The following is a 17,806-nucleotide window of genomic DNA, read 5'->3' on the forward strand; positions in this document are numbered from 1 at the left end:
GGTTTGCAGCCACTGTGTGTATCATTTTATTGCCTACAGTCTTTCATACATTTTATATGATGATTTATGAGCTAGAAGGCAATGCCATGCAATGCAGTTTTGCCGCTGCTCTGCTGGTTTCTAACCATGAAGTTATTCCTTCAGTAATTATGTCCCAGCTGCATAGTGCAACCTTTGCAACCTCCTCCCCCAGGTGAGCAAATGTCCCTAGGCAAACCTCTCTGAACCTCCCTAGTGTTCACCGTTGTCTGCATATATTAACGTGACAGCCCAAAGCTAGGCTCTGCATTTTGTATCTGATGTACACAATGCCTCCCTTTCTTTCCTGTATATCTGCTCACTAGAAAGCAAAGCCATGAGACCAATGAATGCAAGTTCTTAAATATTGCCACTGAAAAACAATAGGACTCAAGGGAGCTTTTCTTCAGAGTATCCTGCTTCTGACAGAGTACCCTGTCACTTCACACATAATTACAGGTGGATCCTCATGTATTTATTGTGGAAAAACCACAATTTCCCCTGAAAACCTTTATGGGGCTATCATACATGTGGCAGAGAACAAATGAATGAAGCAAACATATACTCATTTTGGGAGGTGTATATGCATCATGTCTACAGAGACCTTCTTCAAATGCTACAGAACCTCTGTGGAAATGTATTTCCTCCAGCATGTGAAGTGACCTTTCATTTGGGTGAATTATTCACTCAACAATGCATTCAATGGGTTGTAGCCAATGCTGCTCCTACTCATAGTTGACCCATTGAAATGAGTGAACTAAAGCCATAACCAGTAAGTTCAATGGGTCGACTGTGTAGTATTAGTACTGACTACAGCCCATGGCTATTATTACAATTATTTATTTTATTTGTGAATTGCTTCCTATGAGGCATCTCAATTTTTTTATAGCAACCCCTCATCTTCTACAGGGTTTAGATTCCAAGGATTTGCATATAATGCAGCTAGTGGTTGAGGGGGTTAGAAAGAGAGCAAGTAAGGCCTGTAATGTGCGCCTGCTCTGGAAGGCTAGGGATGCTCAAGCCAGGCTTCCTCAACCTCGGCCCTCCAGATGTTTTGAGACTACAATTCCCATGATCCCTAGCTAGCAGGACCAGTGGTTAGGGATGATGGGAATTGTAGTCTCAAAACATCTGGAGGGCTGAGGCTGAGGAAGCCTGGCTTAAACCATATCTCACAGGAAGTCAGATTACCAGAACAGGAAATCCACACCTTTCCAGGGACAACTAACAGCATTTTAGAATCCTGCTGGATTGTGCTCACATAGTTTAGCTGTAACATCTGTATGGATTTTAAATTATAGTACAATTTCCCCCCTCCACCTGACAGGAACAACCAGTTGGTATCCCACAGTCAGTTCGCAGCAGAAAGGACCGGGCCACTATTGCTGTGAAAATGTGTGTGTGCATTTCTAAATCACATCAAATCAACACTGGGAGTAAAAATGGGATGGCTTCCAGGAAAAACATGGGAATTCAACAGCTTGGGATGAGAACTGTTTGAACTCTTGGGAGCAAATGAGTGCAAAATGTCAGCACAAGAAGGCCAGTGTGGAAACTTCATTTATTATCGACTGAATTTAGTGCCACACTGCTAGTCTGAGGAGGAGATCGCTGCCCCTGCTCCCTCCAGAACACAGGTTGTGGCGATCTTGGAACATCCTCGCAACACTGGACTCCTGAAGAGGAAGACCCAATGTGGGGACTGCACTCGACTTTCTCGATAAGAGCTCAGGAGAAGATGAAACTCGCCCGCATCCCTACTTGGTCGCGCAAACTTCGCGCGAGTCCCCCCGCCTGCTGCTGCTGCAGAGATGGCGAGTGCCTTTGGGGGACAATTGGGGCTCTAAAAACCTGGAGCATCCCATCGATTCTAAGGGGCCGTAAGATCCTGCCATAAAAGCCGCCGCCGCCTCGTTTTCACGGAAAGCGTGACCGTTCAAATGAGGGTCATCTGGCATCTCCCGCCGCCCAAGGCTTCTCTGAACATCTGCATCCTTTATTGACAGCGCCGGAGAGGGAGGCGCTGGAGAGGCGGCAGGAGCAGGCGGAGAGAAAATGGTTCGGCGAGGACCTTGACAGCTGCGTGCGCGGGAGAGAGAGAGAGAGCTAATATGCCCTGCCGAGAGGAGCCGCCTCCCCTCCCCGCCGACTAAGTAGCCCTTAAAGGCTACGCAACTTTCGACGCCGCCCCCCCCCCCCAGCCCTTCAGAGGCGGCTTCCTGAGGGGAGCGAAGAACTCCGGGCTCTTTCCACACACTTGCGCGCCAGGGAAAGGAGGCGGCGGCGGCGGCTGAGGAGGAAGAAGAAGCAGCCACCTGCTTTCCTACTGGAGCTGCCTGGAAAAGGGCTTTGGGGGGGGGGCACAGCGGAGGACTCCCCCCACCGCCTCGTCCACGAGAGCAGCGCGCGCTTTTCCCCGCCGCCAGTGCCTCGGTCCGCTCTGTGGCGGGAGCCCCGCTCGCTCCTTCGCTTCTCCCGCCGCGCACTTTGGAGGCGCCCTCCGTCAGCTCTCTCCTCGCTGCCGTCTTCGCTGAGGGCGGTCTACCTCTGGACCTGCCTTGCGTATGCCTTTATTTGTGCCGTTCTTCTTTTGAAGCCCCTTCCTTCGCCGCCGCTTCCCCTCGGAGATTCCCTCCTCCGCGAGGCGAGCGCCGCGCCTCGGAGGCGAGCGGAGCGGGGAAAGAGGCGCCTGGCTCCAGCCTCGCCGGCGCTGCCGCGCGCCCCTCTTCGTCTCCCTCCGCGGCGGCGGCCTCGGCAGCAGCAGCAGCAGCAGCATGTCGAACTCGGGTCGGAAGGACTTTGACGTGAAGCACATTTTGCGCCTCCGCTGGAAACTGTTCAGCCACCCGGCGGCCCCGGCCGGCTTGCAGCAGGACAGCAGCTTCGAGCACTGGGGGCCGAGCCAGAGCCGCCTGCTGAAGAGCCAGGAGAGGAGCAGCGGCGCCTTCTGGAAGAAAGCTGCCTCTTCGTCGTCCTCCTCGCCGCCGCCGCCGCCGCCTTGCGCTGCCTCCCCGCCGCCCCTCAACGGGACTTTGCTGCCCGCCACGCGGCTCCATGGACTGGCCGAGCAGCAGCAGCAGCGGCGCCAGCCGGCCCCGCGCACCGCTTTCTACGTGGAGTCCCTGGAGGAGGCGCCCGGCGGCCGAGGCGCGCCGGGGGAGTTGACGCGCGAGCGGGAGAAGACGCTGGTGCTGCGCGAGGTCAAGGAAGAGCCGGCGCCCTTCCTGGAGGGCGGAGGCCAGGCAACAGGTGAAGGGGCCGCGCACAGGTACAGTACCCGCTCAGGGGAGCAGCTGGCCAAACGAGGCTGCCTTTGGGGGGAGAGGGGTGTCCGCACACACAGAGGCGCCTTCCTTAACGTGCTCATCCCCTGTAGGTTTTGGTTTTCTTTAATGCGCTGCACTTGGTCACCCTCGCGACGCCCCACTCCACGGGAGAGTTCATCGCACGTGTTTGCCCCCTTGATCTTCTTTGCAATAGGATAACTGGAGGGAGACGCGAAATAAGGCACATTCCCAGCCCACCTCTGCCAGATGCATGCTTTCTCGGGAGTAAGCCCTGCTGAACTCTGGGAGACTTCTGAGCCTTTGAACCACTCTGCATGGCTGCGGTCTTGCTTGAAATGAACAGCTGGGTGCTGAGCATGTTCGCTTGGAAGCAGAACTCAGTGGGGCTCACTCCCGAGATTGTTTCCTTGACAGTTTACTGTGTCCGCGATGCTTACTCTCAGTCCATGCATCAGATCCCAGCCTTCAAGACTTGGAAACTGGTAGAACTTGAGTAAAGATGGGTAGAAAAGGGCTGCATATCCCTCTGAGTTCAAAGGGAGGGATTTAAAAGTGCACATTTAACCCCCCTCCCTTTAACACCAGTGGCTCTTAAAATTACTCATCTTTGATGGATCATGCACTTAGCCTTCATGATGCCACAAGACTCTGGGGCTTTCCTCCATGGCAAAGAGTAATTGCACTTATGCTTCTCCACCCCTCTGCAAATGCTGTTTCAAATCTGCCAGTGTAACAGCCCAAACAATACAGAGTCAGTGAGGAAGAGTAATTTTCTAAAGTTGTAGGAGTGGACATGGAGCTCAAGTTAAACAGTTTCCAGATGAATAACCGGAGGAACTTTCCATGTTGCCCCATGTACATTTACCACATGGTTTTAAATCCATTGCATGCACTTGGTGTTAACTGAACCCGACATTCCAAATTCATGTGCAGTTATTTCTGACTCTGCATGGACCCTGCGGTGGGATCAGCATATAGGCTACAATTAAACAATCTAGCTGATCACATGCACTTTAACTGTCGTTTTCAGTGAGAATTAATGACATGCTTAAATCATTCCTCTTTAAATCTAAAGTGTTTAACTTTGGATGGACTGTGACAATGCTGATTTGCTGAAGAGGGTATATAATTCTCTTTTCTCTTCAGTGAGTTTTACAGCAAAGGTTTTTGTTAAAATTATGCTGCAGGACCATCCAGGAGTTCTTCATTTGACAGGGATCACAGTAACAAAACTTTGTAATCTCAAATTGATTTGGTTGGTTTGATATCAATCTCTCTTCTCTTACCAATGGCCTTTGAAGGACACTTGTGCAATACCTTCAGACAATTTAATTTGAGCTAGACTCAAGCAGAGTCCTGCCCCATATTCCCCCCCCCCCCCCCAGTGCTTGGACATAAGTCTGGAACACATGAACTAATAATGTAAGGATGGGTGTGTTTGAATATATGCAGAATGCCTTTCTGTCATACCAAATAGCCACAGTAAGTTTGGAGACAGATGATGAAGATAAAGGCTTTAAACTTGTAGGACAAAGGGTACCAACTTCAACTCTGATTCTCTCATTTTATACCTTGGTTATGAATTTTAATATCCAAGCTCATATTCTCGATACATTTTTAAGATACATATTGTTGCTGAAGGCTTAAAGATTGGACTGATTAGTATATGAATTCTAAACTTGTTCTACTAGGTTATTTGCTTCTGCTAGAAGTCCCAAAAGTTATTAAAGTCTTGCTTCCCAAGCATTTTAGTATGGGGCTCATATTAAAAGTCCACTATTCAGTTAAAGCTCCATACTCAGATCGAAAAGTCCTGTAGCCAGTGTTTGCTGCGTTGCCTTGTGGTACCCTCAAAGTTTCCATAAACATTTGGAGTCCATGTCAGTCAATCAGTCCCAAAAAGATGGAGCTAGGTTGCAGTACGTCAGTCAAGTGTCGTTGACATTAATGGAACTTCTGAGTAAATATGTTTGGGGTTGAGCTTCACAAGTATTTGCACTAATAACCATGCACTATTTCCGTTTTGTCAGATGAAGTATTCTGTTTGCATTTCCTTTTGATTAATTCAATAAGAGATCATGCCTTCCTTTCTCTCAGTATGTAAGGCTTTCAGAGCAGAAACTTTTATTTCATCTCTACTTACTTTAAATGTGCCCCAGTTTTTTCTCTTTCTGGGGTGCCTGAATGTTAAATCAGGGCTGTTAAGAACATGTCTAATTGTCAACAGGCATGATCAAATCAAAGTTAAGCCATTTTAAGTCTGTCATTTGAATGACAAGAGTACATGCTTAGATGTGCTTCTGTTAAAACCACAACTTAAGTGTTTCATTTTGGCTGGGTTACATCTAATCAAATGTTGAGGTACCAAACTTGAACAGAAATGAAATGGTGTTTTGTGTTTTTTTAAAAAAACACTTTCTGCATGCCACTCAGATTTATAGGAAGGCAAGCAGGCAGGGGTCTGAATTTTCAGCTTTGCAGTTAACCTGGAACTGAATTGTCAGCTCCCATCTTAAAGAGCTCAAACACTTAAAGAATTGTTGTCTGCTTGTATCAAGAGATCAGTGTGTTTTGCTGGATATGACACTTGTTAAATTTGCTTCACTGCTAAGTCTGGAGTTCAGAGAGGTGTGATCACATTTAGTAGGTCTATGCCTTTCTTAAATACTGCATGTAAAATCCTAGCTTTGGGGAAATTGTTGCATGCTCCCCAAATTCTCCAGTGGTAATCTTAACTGTGAAACTATCAATGTACAGTAGTTGCCACAAAACTATCAACAGATTGTTGCATCTGCACTTAGTTGCTATCCTTCCATGATACTAGATAAACAACTGAAGTTTCCCAAATGACCAAGGACATAGACGGGAAAATTCTGAACTTCCTGAAGTTAAAAACTGTTGATTCAGTACTACTTGTTTTAGCAAAACTGGACCACTTTTGTATGTCTAGTCATTTTTCTGTGTTATTCAATTATCTTTGCTCTGAATACCGAAGGGGAACCATCTGTATTACCTTATTTTACCTTCGTATTTTGGGTGTTAGGAAGAGAAATCGCTTACCGTGGTATATTGCATAAAAATATAGGTAATGTTTAGATCAGGCAGGAAGAAACTTACTGTATATTTTTAGATGGCAAAAACCTCCCAAATAAAAACCAATGAGAAACCAAAAACTAATGTAATGTAATTACGGTGCAAACTTCTGGGAGCGTTTTGGAGTACTTTACATTCATAGCAACTGCAGGTTAGAACAGTGTTACTTGTAGGAGGAGGAGTCCCAGCCATCCTCATGGTTTCATGGGTGAAAGTAGTGCCTGGAAAATACCAGATGGAAAGATGGTTACTGTGTTTAAGGACATGCATAAAATAGGTGCTCACCTAGTCAGTTTTGCAATAACAAACAAACCAGAAAGCCACAAACACATTGTGGAACCTGGGCAAGCAGAGGGAAAGTGGCAGTGAGTGCTTCAGATAAAAGGCGGTGGGTGGGAAATGACAACCTCCACCTGAGCTTTCAGTCTTTTCTCTAAAAATACCTGACCTATAAGCAGCACTGTTTGGCAGCAAAACACAGGGTTAGGAATCCCTTGTCTGGTGCCCTAGGTGTAGTTCTGCGCAGTCTTTTATTCACAATTGCTCAATCACTACTTTAGTTTAGAAAGCATAAAAGATGCTTTGCTCTTTGTTGGAAAGAATGGGACAGGCTCATGTGAATTGGCAGGTGGGAACCTGTGTGAGATCTCAGCCCCATTACTAGGCTGCTCACGGGAGTGGTCCGCTTGTGTGAGCAGTCATTTGTGCGTATAACAATATATGAATCAGTTTCAAGGCAGTGAAGCGGAGAAACTGATTTCATACAATTTGACTTTTTTATTGAAAAGTTTTGTGGGTATTCATGTAGTTCTCTTACTTTGGGAGCATCAGGGGAATTTGTAGCTATACTGGTGATTCTGCAAAATGGAAGGAACAGAAAAAGTGAAACAAAGCCTCCTTTTGGATGATCAGCAAGTTCCAATCATGTTTGGAAGCTTTGAACCTGAAGAGAGGTTCTTTGTAGGCATGGGAATTTAGAAGAAAAATGTGAAGTGTTCTTTTTCATTTCCTGGTTGGATACATAGGTTAAATGCCAGCCAAAGTTTTAAGTTCCTTTGATTTCAATGGGACAGATCCAAGTACCTACTTGACCCTCCAGTTGAAATCATTAGGATTTTAAAATCATCAAAGCTGCCATGGAATTTACTTCTCAACAAACATGTATAGGTTTGTACTGTAGGTTTGTGTAGAATGATAATCTCAGTGGTCACGAGGTGCTCTGAGATCAAGGGGAAAGCTTGGGGACGATTCATTTTTACTTCATTTCTCTCTTATTTATTAAATAATATCTTCAATACCATGACTGTTAAAGCTGGAAATGGGTGGGGATTTAATAGAGCTTTTTGTATGTTGACTCATTTTTTTGTTGCTGTCTCTGGTTAAATAGCAAACAACTTTGGGATATAAGAAAGAGAGTCCAAACTAGCCAATAAATTTACAGTATCTCCAAAATAACACCTTATCTATTTGAAATATTTTTAAGGATTGGCCACCACTCTCTTAAGAGTCATTGTGGCACTGCTTAAAAGCAACGTGGAAGTTCTTTTAACACTTTCCCTGGGCTGGTTCCCCTGCCACCCTGCCCTTTAACGCTGCTAATAGTCTCCAGAAGTCCTATTAGCATCACATGGCACCTGATGCACAGAAGCTTGAGGGGATATTCTGTAGGAAAGAGAACAGAGGAAAGGATTTTTAAGAGGGAGGCATGGCCATCCCAAATATGTTATTTTAAAAACACTATTAATGTAACTTATAGTTAAGTCCTGAGTTTCTACACAAGAATGAACTGTGGCTTTATCATATCATACTCAGTTTTCTTTTAAAAATGTTGTTTTTTGAAACAGCCAAACACAGCCTGAACTTGAATGACCAAGGAAAATGAATTAGCCATATTTCTGTCTCTGCTGCCCCGTGGAGTTCACTGTATTCTTGTTTTGCCTTACCTCATTAGAGTCTTAAAATTACAGTGGTACCTCGGGTTAAGTACTTAATTCATTCCGGAGGTCTGTTCTTAACCTGAAACTGTTCTTAACCTGAAGCACCACTTTAGCTAATGGGGCCTCCCGCTGCCGCCACACCGCCTGAGCACAATTTCTGTTCTCATCCTGAAGCAAAGTTCTTAACCTGAGGTACTATTTCTGGGTTAGTGGAGTCTGTAACCTGAAGCGTATGTAACCCGAGGTACCACTGTATTATAAACAAAAAATATTCTTGTGTTAAATGTTTCAATATAGTAATATATCCAGATTGTGTAACCTGCCTGAGGTAGGCAGGTCATTAAATGAGAATTAGCCTGACAGCAACTGCTTTATAATTTTGTGGTGTTTTCAGCTGTGGAAGAAAAATGTTTAATCTTCTTGAAATAAGCTTTTAGTGTGTTTATCAATGAACATGGTTCATTACACAGCAACTATGCTACATAAACAACAAAAAATGTGAAGGAGCTAAAGAAAAAGTGCTACCAGCAAAGATCATGTTTAAGGGTGTTATTAAGCCTGATACTTCTGCTAGTTCAAGCACTTTGGGCTGTACAACAGAACTTCATTCCCTCTCCTATCCCTGGGTTCTCTTCAGACCTCCTAAATACATTATGGGTCTCCCCTCCCCAGCCCTCTGGAACAGATTTAAGATGTGCATGGCAGGGTGGGGGCAGGTATGGAGATAAGAGAGAGGGGAAATTTCATTGTGCAGCCGAAAGCACTCCCCCTAGCAGAACTGTATACTGTAGTTTTATAGTGTCCTAATGATATACCTGAGAACATTATTCAAATCACACTGGTGCAAACATATTGCTCTGGTTTCCTTTGGGCCACCTCATCTTGGCAGCCCAGGACCTCCATACACACTGCCCAGGCTTGCACCTCAGGGAGGTCATGTCGGTGATGCTAACACACCAGCTTGGCTTCGCCCTCGCAGGTGCACTCCATTGTCTCTTTCAGGACAGACAGATGCCAGCAACTCTTAACTTAATGTGGTTAGGATTGCAGCCTAAGGAATTAACCCAAATGCAAAAAAGGAGGGCTTTGGGAGAAGAGAGAAAGATAGCATCCCACATAGGATCCATGCAAGAATGTCACATCTTACCTACATTAGGACTGTAATTTTGCTTATTTGATTATAAGGCTGCTCAAATCTGTAGTATTGCATGCAACATTTCCAAAATCACTTACGCTTGCAAGGTCTATTATTGTAACTCATGGGTAGGCAACCTAAGGCCCGGGGGCCGGATCCGGTCCAATTGCCTTCTAAATCCAGCCCGCAGACGGTCCAGGAATCAGCATGTTTTTACATGAGTAGATTGTGCGCTTTTATTTAAAATGCATCTCTGGGTTATTTGTGGGGCCTGCCTGGTGTTTTTACATGAGTAGAATGTGTGCTTTTATTTAAAATGCACCTCTAGGTTATTTGTGTGCCATATAAATTTGTTTATTCCCCCCCCCCCAAATATAGTCCACCCCCCCCAAGGTCTGAGGGACAGTGGACCAGCCCCCTGCTGAAAAAGTTTGCTGACCCCTCTTGTAACTGGACATTGCTTTAACCTGAGGCTTTGAGTTCTTGACTTACAATTATTGTCTTAGCTTACGTCTTCCCCCCCTTATTTTAGACTTGGCAGTCAAGATTCCTGAAAAATAATGATGATTCCCACCCTCCTTGAAACTACAACAGTAGATTTCTAAAATACAAGAATTTGTGTAAGCTATCAGATTCTTCTAATATATTAGTATCTTTGGCTGATAATATTATTATTACTTTCTATCATCATTACTTTCTATTATTGTGGCCTAAACTTGCAGTAAGTTTTAACTTTGTATTTCTTGGCTAGATTCTCTGTACTAATCACACCGCAGCAACACAAGTTATGACATTGTGCTAACTACTGAGTAAGCTTAGCAGGCAAATAATAAGAGGAGAGGTCCTCTTGAGGATCCCAAATTGGTTAAGTTGCAGGTTAAGTGAGAATAAATGGACAGTTCTCCAAGTGGAAAGATGTAGAAAGTGGAGTACTGAAAAGGATCAATATAGGGACCTGTACCTTTAAACTTGTTCATAAACGATTGACAATTTGGAGTGAGCAGTGAGGTGCTCAAGTTTGCTGATGTTACTAACTTGTCAGGGTCATTAAAACAAAAAGTGATTGTGAAGAGTTCCAAAAGGACCGCTCCAGACTCGGTGCATAGGTGGTAAAATGCCAAATGCAATTCAGTGTAAACAAGTGTAAAATGATACATGCAAAGGCAAATAATAATAATTTCACAATATACATTTTGGGGGTCCGAGATGGCGGTGACTTATCAGAAATGAGACCTCAGGGTTGTAGCAGATAGCTCAAATAGGGTGTTGACCCAGTGATCAACACCTGTGAAAATTTAAATTCTGTGCTAGGGATCATTAGGAAAGGAAAGGGGGGGAAAGTTGCCTTTATTATAATGCAGTTATACAAAACTATGATGTGACCACATTTTCCATACTGCATATAATTCTGGTCATCTCGCTTCAAAAAGGACATTGTAGTCTTGAAAAATATTCAGAAAAGGGCAACCAAAATGATCAAGGAATGGAGCAGCTCCCCAGTAAGAAAGGTTGCAGTATTTGGGACTTTTTAGTTTAGAGAAAATGGGTGTTTAGAGAAGAGGGGGCACAATAGAAGTTTAGAAAATTGTCCATGGCATGGATGAAGGAATCAGAAACAAGTCCCCCACCCCCTTTCGTAACACTAGAACATGGACATCCATTGAAGCTGAATGCTGGGAGTCTCGAGTCAGACAAAATAAAGCACCTTTTCACACAATACCTGGTTAAGCTATGGAAGTCAGTCTTGCAGAAGGCAGTGGTGGCCACCAACCTGGATGGCTTTAAATCAGGATTAGACAAAATCATGGAGAGAGGGCTATTGAACCCTACTAGCCCTTGATGGCTGTGCTCTGCCTCCACAACTGAAGGCAGCAGTGCATCTGAATACCAGCTGCTGGAAACCACAGGACGGGAGAGGTCTCTTGTGCTTGAATCCTGCTTGCAAGTTTCCCATTTGGGCACCTGGCTGGCAACTGAGAAGAGGAAGCTGGACTAGATGGGTTGTTTTCCTGATCCAGCAGGCTCTTAAGTTCTTATGAGAGATTCGGATGAAGGATGGTATACAAATTTAATGAACAAATGATTAAAATTATATTATGGTAACTCAAAAAACCAATATTCTGTCCTATTTGTACTCAAAATCTGACCACAATAGTAACATGCTACTTATTTACTGGTCTTTTAGCTAGCAAAGGTAAAGGTGTCACGAAATGCGTAAATATTGAGATTAATCACTGAACCTATTCAGCCTTGAATAGTTATTGCCAGGAGGTGAACCTATCTTGGTATCTGCCTTAGTACTCTTTCTTCTGCCCCACTCATACAGTGCCGTAGCACAAGTTCAGAGGAATTAAGCACCGTCTATGTATTAGAGGGATTTTTTATTATTTGTTTGTTTTTTAGTTCCTTATTTTACACTAGATTTTTATAATCTCCTTGAAAAGTTGGGAGACAAGCTTTGGAAAATCCTTATTAATGCAACAATGGGAACTTGTAAAGGCTGGATATTCATACCAAGAGACATTGGGGACATCTTGCTGAAATCCTGTTTCACTTCACTTGGATTCAGATCACAGAGTAAAAGTTTGGAGTATTGCATTTGTAGGCAAAACATTTTCTGGAGGGTTTTTATGCAAAGGACTGACATTTTTGTTTATTGCTAAAAACTTCTGTGAATACATTTGAATTGCCATTATTTTATGCGTCCTCATTTTGTGAGCTTCCATCTTTCTTTTGATGCAGTCACAGTGCATTTTTTTCATCTCGCAACCCAATTCCTTCCTTTCCCCCTTTCTTTAAATAAATGGGATTCTGCTGTTCCCATAACCTTATTATAGTAATACCCCAGTCCTAATGACCTTTTGCTTGGAATTAAACGCAACCGAGAACATTGAAATTTATATCCCAGCAAAGATGCTTAGAAAAAGGATTGTAAGTGTCTCTTCTGAATCCCAAAATGGATAAAGAAATAAAATTTTTAAATAGAACAAAGGCTCTTATGTACCATCTGCCTAATTACCAGCTGAGCTACTTGTTCAGCCTCTACACAGGTGTCATTTTATAAATAAGAATCTTTGACCATGAATACAAATCCTTTGGGAAAGTTTTTTTCTCCCTAGATTGCCGCCCCTGATAAATTTATTAGCAGTTTCCTAAACCACCTGAAATAAGTTTTTTTCTCCATAATTTCAGCTTTCAAAATTGAAGAAAAAGAAAATGTATTCAGATTCTACACTAGGGATTTGAATGGAAGCAGACTTATATAGGCAGCTAGTGGAGGTGCACAACCAGTTAGATTTCTGCATCCTTGTGCTTGGAGTAATCCCTGTTGAACTGCTTGGGTGCCTTCTTTTGTTCTTCCTTCAGAACTCATTTCATTATTCAAAACTCAAATTATAGCAAAAGGAGAGCAAGACTTTCTTTTCATGTGGATGAGTATATTCTCAGGTGCATAAAACATAAAGATAGAACATAAAGTTGGGTTGTCCTTCCTCTGAACAAGAAACCTGCTCTGGTCCCTATATTTTTGTGATGATATTTCTGCTTGCAGTGCCAGCGTAATAGTCATGCGGTTATAGCATGACATTGTATTTTTTGACATTGCTCCGGTGTAGTTTTCCCCCATCCCAGATTTGTTTTATGGCACAGTAAAGTCTTGGCTATGCTTTTAGTTGATTCAATTGTGATTCTCAGTTTCCATCCCATTAAAATCACTGTGATTAAATGTGGATCAAGCTGTAAATCTTGCTCTCGCTATAAGCTTTCCTAGCATTAAGTTTAAAACAGAAGTCAGGATTTCTTTTTTAAAAATACCGTGTCCTTCCTTTTCAAGAGAAAAACTATCTTATGATGCCCATTGTGGCTGGTGGAGTGAAGAGCAGGGCAGGTAATCTTATGTACAGCCCAGGGTAGCAAGAAGTAGAGCAGGAAACAAGCTACACCTGCTAAAATTCTCTCTTCTAATCAGCTGTTAAAATTGCTCATTCTTGTTAAATCTTCACATACTGTGGCTGCACCTCTTTCACATGCATGCTGTTCCTAAGACTGCAGCCCTGTAACATGCCTGTGGTTCTGGGTTTGCTGATGAGTTTGTGTTTCTTTGTATTCTTCAGCAGCTTGTGTTTTACATTAAAAAATGGCCTTCAGAATTTAACAAACATTTTCCTACAATTTTGTATGTTTTAAAGCATGTTTGTAAGTTTCTTAGAGACCACCTTGCGTTAGGTATCAGTTTAATTCATTAACAAGCATTTATTTACATGGGAGCATTGTTTGTTAAATCCGCCAAATAATGCTACATATTTATCTACTTTAAAAAAGATTGTTCAACACAAAAATAGTTCCACTGGAGTTTTTTTCATGTTATCGTATCTTGTCTTCTATAAACATATCATGACTTCCACCAAATCCTATAGTTCCTTACCTGGCAGAACTCAAATATAGGGTTGTGCCCTAAATATTTGTCAGATATACATACCCAAGCAGTTCTCCACTGATAAAGTGAATTAGATTCAGATTCAGCATTTTTGTGAAAATCTGCTTCACTATACCTGATATCTCCTTTGACAACCCACCCCCTCCCATGACCCAAATGTAGAGGACTAAATAGGGAGTAAGAGAAAGAGTGGTGACAGAAAATAAGAATGAGAAGGGGGAAGGTGAGCTGAGTCACTAGAGAAAACAGATGGCAAAGAACTATAAAGTTCAGACTAAATCCCAGTGAAATTAATGCTAGAATAATCCCCATTACATACTATTTATTCTTTGACTACTAGGTTCTACAGACTGTCAGACAGCCCTGTCCAGCTTCTGCTATGGGATGGATGTTGATGCTTTATAGCATTGAATAGTGAGATGTTGGCTACCATTGCAATCTGCAGTATCCATAGTCGTTGACATGGTGATGCAATTTCTCTTGTGTTAAGAGAACGTTTCTGCTGTGCAGCACCTCCTGGGTTGGGTTACAATTAAAGAAATTAACACAGAAATATTTAGTGCACCACGGTATGAAAGAGCAGTATGAAAGCAATAAACAGCACTTCAAATAAGCACCATGTGTAGATAGCAGATGCCCCCATGTCAGGTTAAGAGCTGAAAATGTAAGGGCTGAATCGAGAGCAAATGGCATTCACCAACTAGGATGGGATCATTCCGTATCACATGGACTTGACCATGTTCAGTGACAGTTACCCGCAAGTTCAGAAATTTATTGTCCCATTGAAGAAAAGGAAAAGGTGTTTGGTTTTGGTTTTCGCTTATTCCTCTTTCCCATCCACTCCATTGTGACCCTGAAAGGCTGACCCTTTGGAATGGGTGGGAAATGCTACTGAGAGGTGGTGCTGGAGGCTGTAGCAGGAAGAGAAAACCGACAAAAATTAACTCCTTCCTCATTCTTTACATGGGAACTTCTGTTGGATCCTATTCCCTTCTGTTCGCAAATGTGCTGGTCTGCTTCCAACCCACTACGTGATTCTTAATATATCTCCATATTTGGTAAAGTTATGATTGTGCAAGTGTGTTAGCCTGTAAACCAGGGGTCAGCAATTTTTTAAAGCCATGGGCCGATCCACTGTCCCTCAGATCTTGTGGTGGGCCAGAGAAGTGGCACGGGGGGGGGGGGCTGGAAGAAGAGGCAAGGGGGGCAAGTAGTCCCCCTCCCCACCCTCCAGCTCCAGCTGGAGTAATGGGCTTCAGTCATGACTACAGCTGGAGTCATGCGCTTACCTTCCCAGGGGCTGCCACTGCCACCACCACCACTGCCGCTGCCGCTTCTTGTGGGTAGGCAGAGTGAGCTTGTCCGCTCTTCTCTCTGGCCCACAGGAGCACCAGGGCAGGGGCGGCAATGGCAGAGGGAAGATGAGTGGCGCGAAAGGGCTGGCTCTGGAGAGGGGCTGCTTAAAATGGCACTCAGCCCAGCCCCCTTCCTCCTCTAGGCAGGGCAGAGAGAAGCCAGGAGGAGGGAGGGAGGAGGCGCCACCGCGGTGTGTGTGTGTGTGTGTGAGAGAGAGGGGGGGCGGAATGGCGCAGCCTGAATGAACAGAATCCCCACAGTGATCCATGGACAGTCCGCGGGCCAGATCCTGAAGGCAATTGGGCCTGATCCAGCCCGTAGACCTTAGTTTGCCAACCCCCTTGTAAACTGTAGATCCCTGATTTGACTCTCCTGCTGCTGCTGCTGCACCTGAACTTTGCTGAGCTCCCAATCTGTTGCTCCACCTGCACCATACTGAGCTCCTCTTGCCCACCCCTCTTCCTCTAAGGAATTGGCATCAACATTCACACCTGGGAAGACAGGCGAGTAGCATCACCTTGATTGTCCCACCCTCCACTGTCTGCTGGGTGGAAGGTACAGTGGTACCTCGGGTTACATACACTTCAGGTTACATAAGCCTTAGGTTACAGACTCCGCTAACCCAGAAATAGTACCTTGGGTTAAGAACTTTGCTTCAGGATGAGAACAGAAATCGTGCGGCAGCAGCGGGAGGCCCCATTAGCTAAAGTGGTGCTTCAGGTTAAGAACAGTTTCAGGTTAAGAACGGACCTCCGGAACGAATTAAGTACGTAACCAGAGGTACCACTGTATACAGATTTCACAAATAATCATTGGGCATAGATCAAGATTGAAAATGTTTAGTAAATTTTTTAAATATGTTTTTGAACACTTATGGGGTAAATGAAACACATGGGTGACCTGACTGCTTCAGATTCAGAAATGGCAGGCTTGGAATGAGACAGGGAAGGGAGATGCTGAGAATTGAATAGTGTAGTAAGTAGCAAGAAGTGGCAGGTATCCAGTGATGAACTGCCAAAGAAATCATTGTTGTTGAGGAGAGAGAAGGGGAGGCAAACAGGAAGTAGCATTAAGATGCGTAAGATCATCCATCAACAGTCCCAGGGACTCTGGCTGGTTTCTGATAAGGTGGTTAGGTGCTTTTGGAAGAGTTATCCAAGTGGAAACTAGCCAGCTGAAATTGCTTCTTGCTAATTATGTCCAGCTATGAATTGTGTTGTGAGTGCAATGTGAACAAAAGTCAAGTTTGATACTGGATGCCCTAGGTCTAATCAACTACATGTGTTATTTCACATGTTGTTCAGTGTGTGTGTGTGTGTGTGTGTGTGTGTGTGTGAGAGAGAGAGAGAGAGAGAGAGAGAGAGAGAGAGAGATGCTTTTTGAATGCATGTTCCCTTGTGCAACAATGTAAAATCATGGGCATGATCTAGACCCATCACAGAAGTGTTTCAATAAAACGCGTTGCAAACTTTGTATGAGAAATTGGGTTGGCAAAATGGAACTCCACAGCGCCATCTGGTGTCACAGTGTTAGAATGCACGAACAACTCATATAAAACACATTTTCTTTGCCAATGTAGTGAGTGCAATGTGTCCATGGTGTTTGTACTCAGTGCAGTTATTTTTGACAGCTACCAAGGATTTATACACTAGACAACCTTAGATGAGTAAATAAACTATGGGTGGTGACCTGTTTATCAAGTAGATAATTATTTTTGAATGAATTTATTATGGCTGTCTATGAACATATTTCAACCTTGCTGCACTTTTTGTGTTGATACATACTTAATAGGGTTTAGTGCCATTGGGAATTAGGTTACAGAAGACTGATATGTGAAAGAGCAAGTATATTGAAAATCTTATAACTGGGTTAAAATGGCAATATTGTGTCTTACACTAAGCCTCTTCCACAGCACTGCCATTATTTTTCTACCTTTTCAATGGGATTCATTTTAAAGTTATGATACTGCAGTTTCCTTTTCCCTTTCCTTTTTTTAAACCTCAAGATGTTATGGGAGTAAAGAGGAGCTGGGGGATGCCTGTGAATGCTTCATCTCCATTTAAAGGATCATGTACTGGTGAAACAAATGCTGTCCCAAACAAAACATTAAACTTACTTATCTACAAGTTCACATTCAGGAGTATTGGAATACCAATGATATATTTACATTACAGACTTAAACTGGTATAACAACCATTCTCTGTTCCCAGGAAATCTTGGAAATTGATCTGTGAATGAAGGACTAGGGATGATTAACACCAGGATCCTCTGAGTGTTGCAGTTAAATGGAATAAAACTAAAATAATATGGTTGTATGCCTTAATCATGGGTGGTCAGAAGGTAGATTGCAGTCTACTGATGCTGGCCAATTTCCAGTGAAACAACCAGTGCCTGCTGTCACTCGGATTCCTGGAAGGATTGCTAAACTTATGTAAGAATGACTGTGCACTTAACATAGATTAGCTATGCTTTCACTTTGTAAACAGATCCTGATACAGTGGTGCTTCGCAACGAAAACCTGATGAAAAACCGCTAGAATCCGTCC

General features: G+C 43.6%; 1 protein-coding gene across 5 annotated transcripts in view; it reads left to right on the plus strand.

Annotated features, from left to right (window-relative positions):
* The first annotated feature begins 2,046 nt into the window (after window positions 1-2,046).
* The window catches only part of KLHL1 (kelch like family member 1), a 127,678-nt gene continuing 111,918 nt past the window's right edge, over window positions 2,047-17,806 (plus strand). For 3 of the 5 annotated variants that reach the window (XM_028728392.2, XM_028728393.2, XM_028728395.2), the window contains exon 1: window positions 2,052-3,286. In XM_028728392.2, coding sequence (XP_028584225.2) covers window positions 2,793-3,286 — 494 coding nt within the window. In that variant the 5' untranslated portion in view covers window positions 2,052-2,792. Of the gene's footprint in view, window positions 3,287-17,806 lie in introns of all 5 variants that reach the window. The other 2 variants (XM_028728397.2, XM_028728394.2) reach the window with 2 other exon arrangements.

This window comes from Podarcis muralis, chromosome 4 (assembly GCF_964188315.1).
Source record: "Podarcis muralis chromosome 4, rPodMur119.hap1.1, whole genome shotgun sequence".
NCBI classification, from domain to species: Eukaryota; Metazoa; Chordata; class Lepidosauria; order Squamata; family Lacertidae; genus Podarcis; species Podarcis muralis.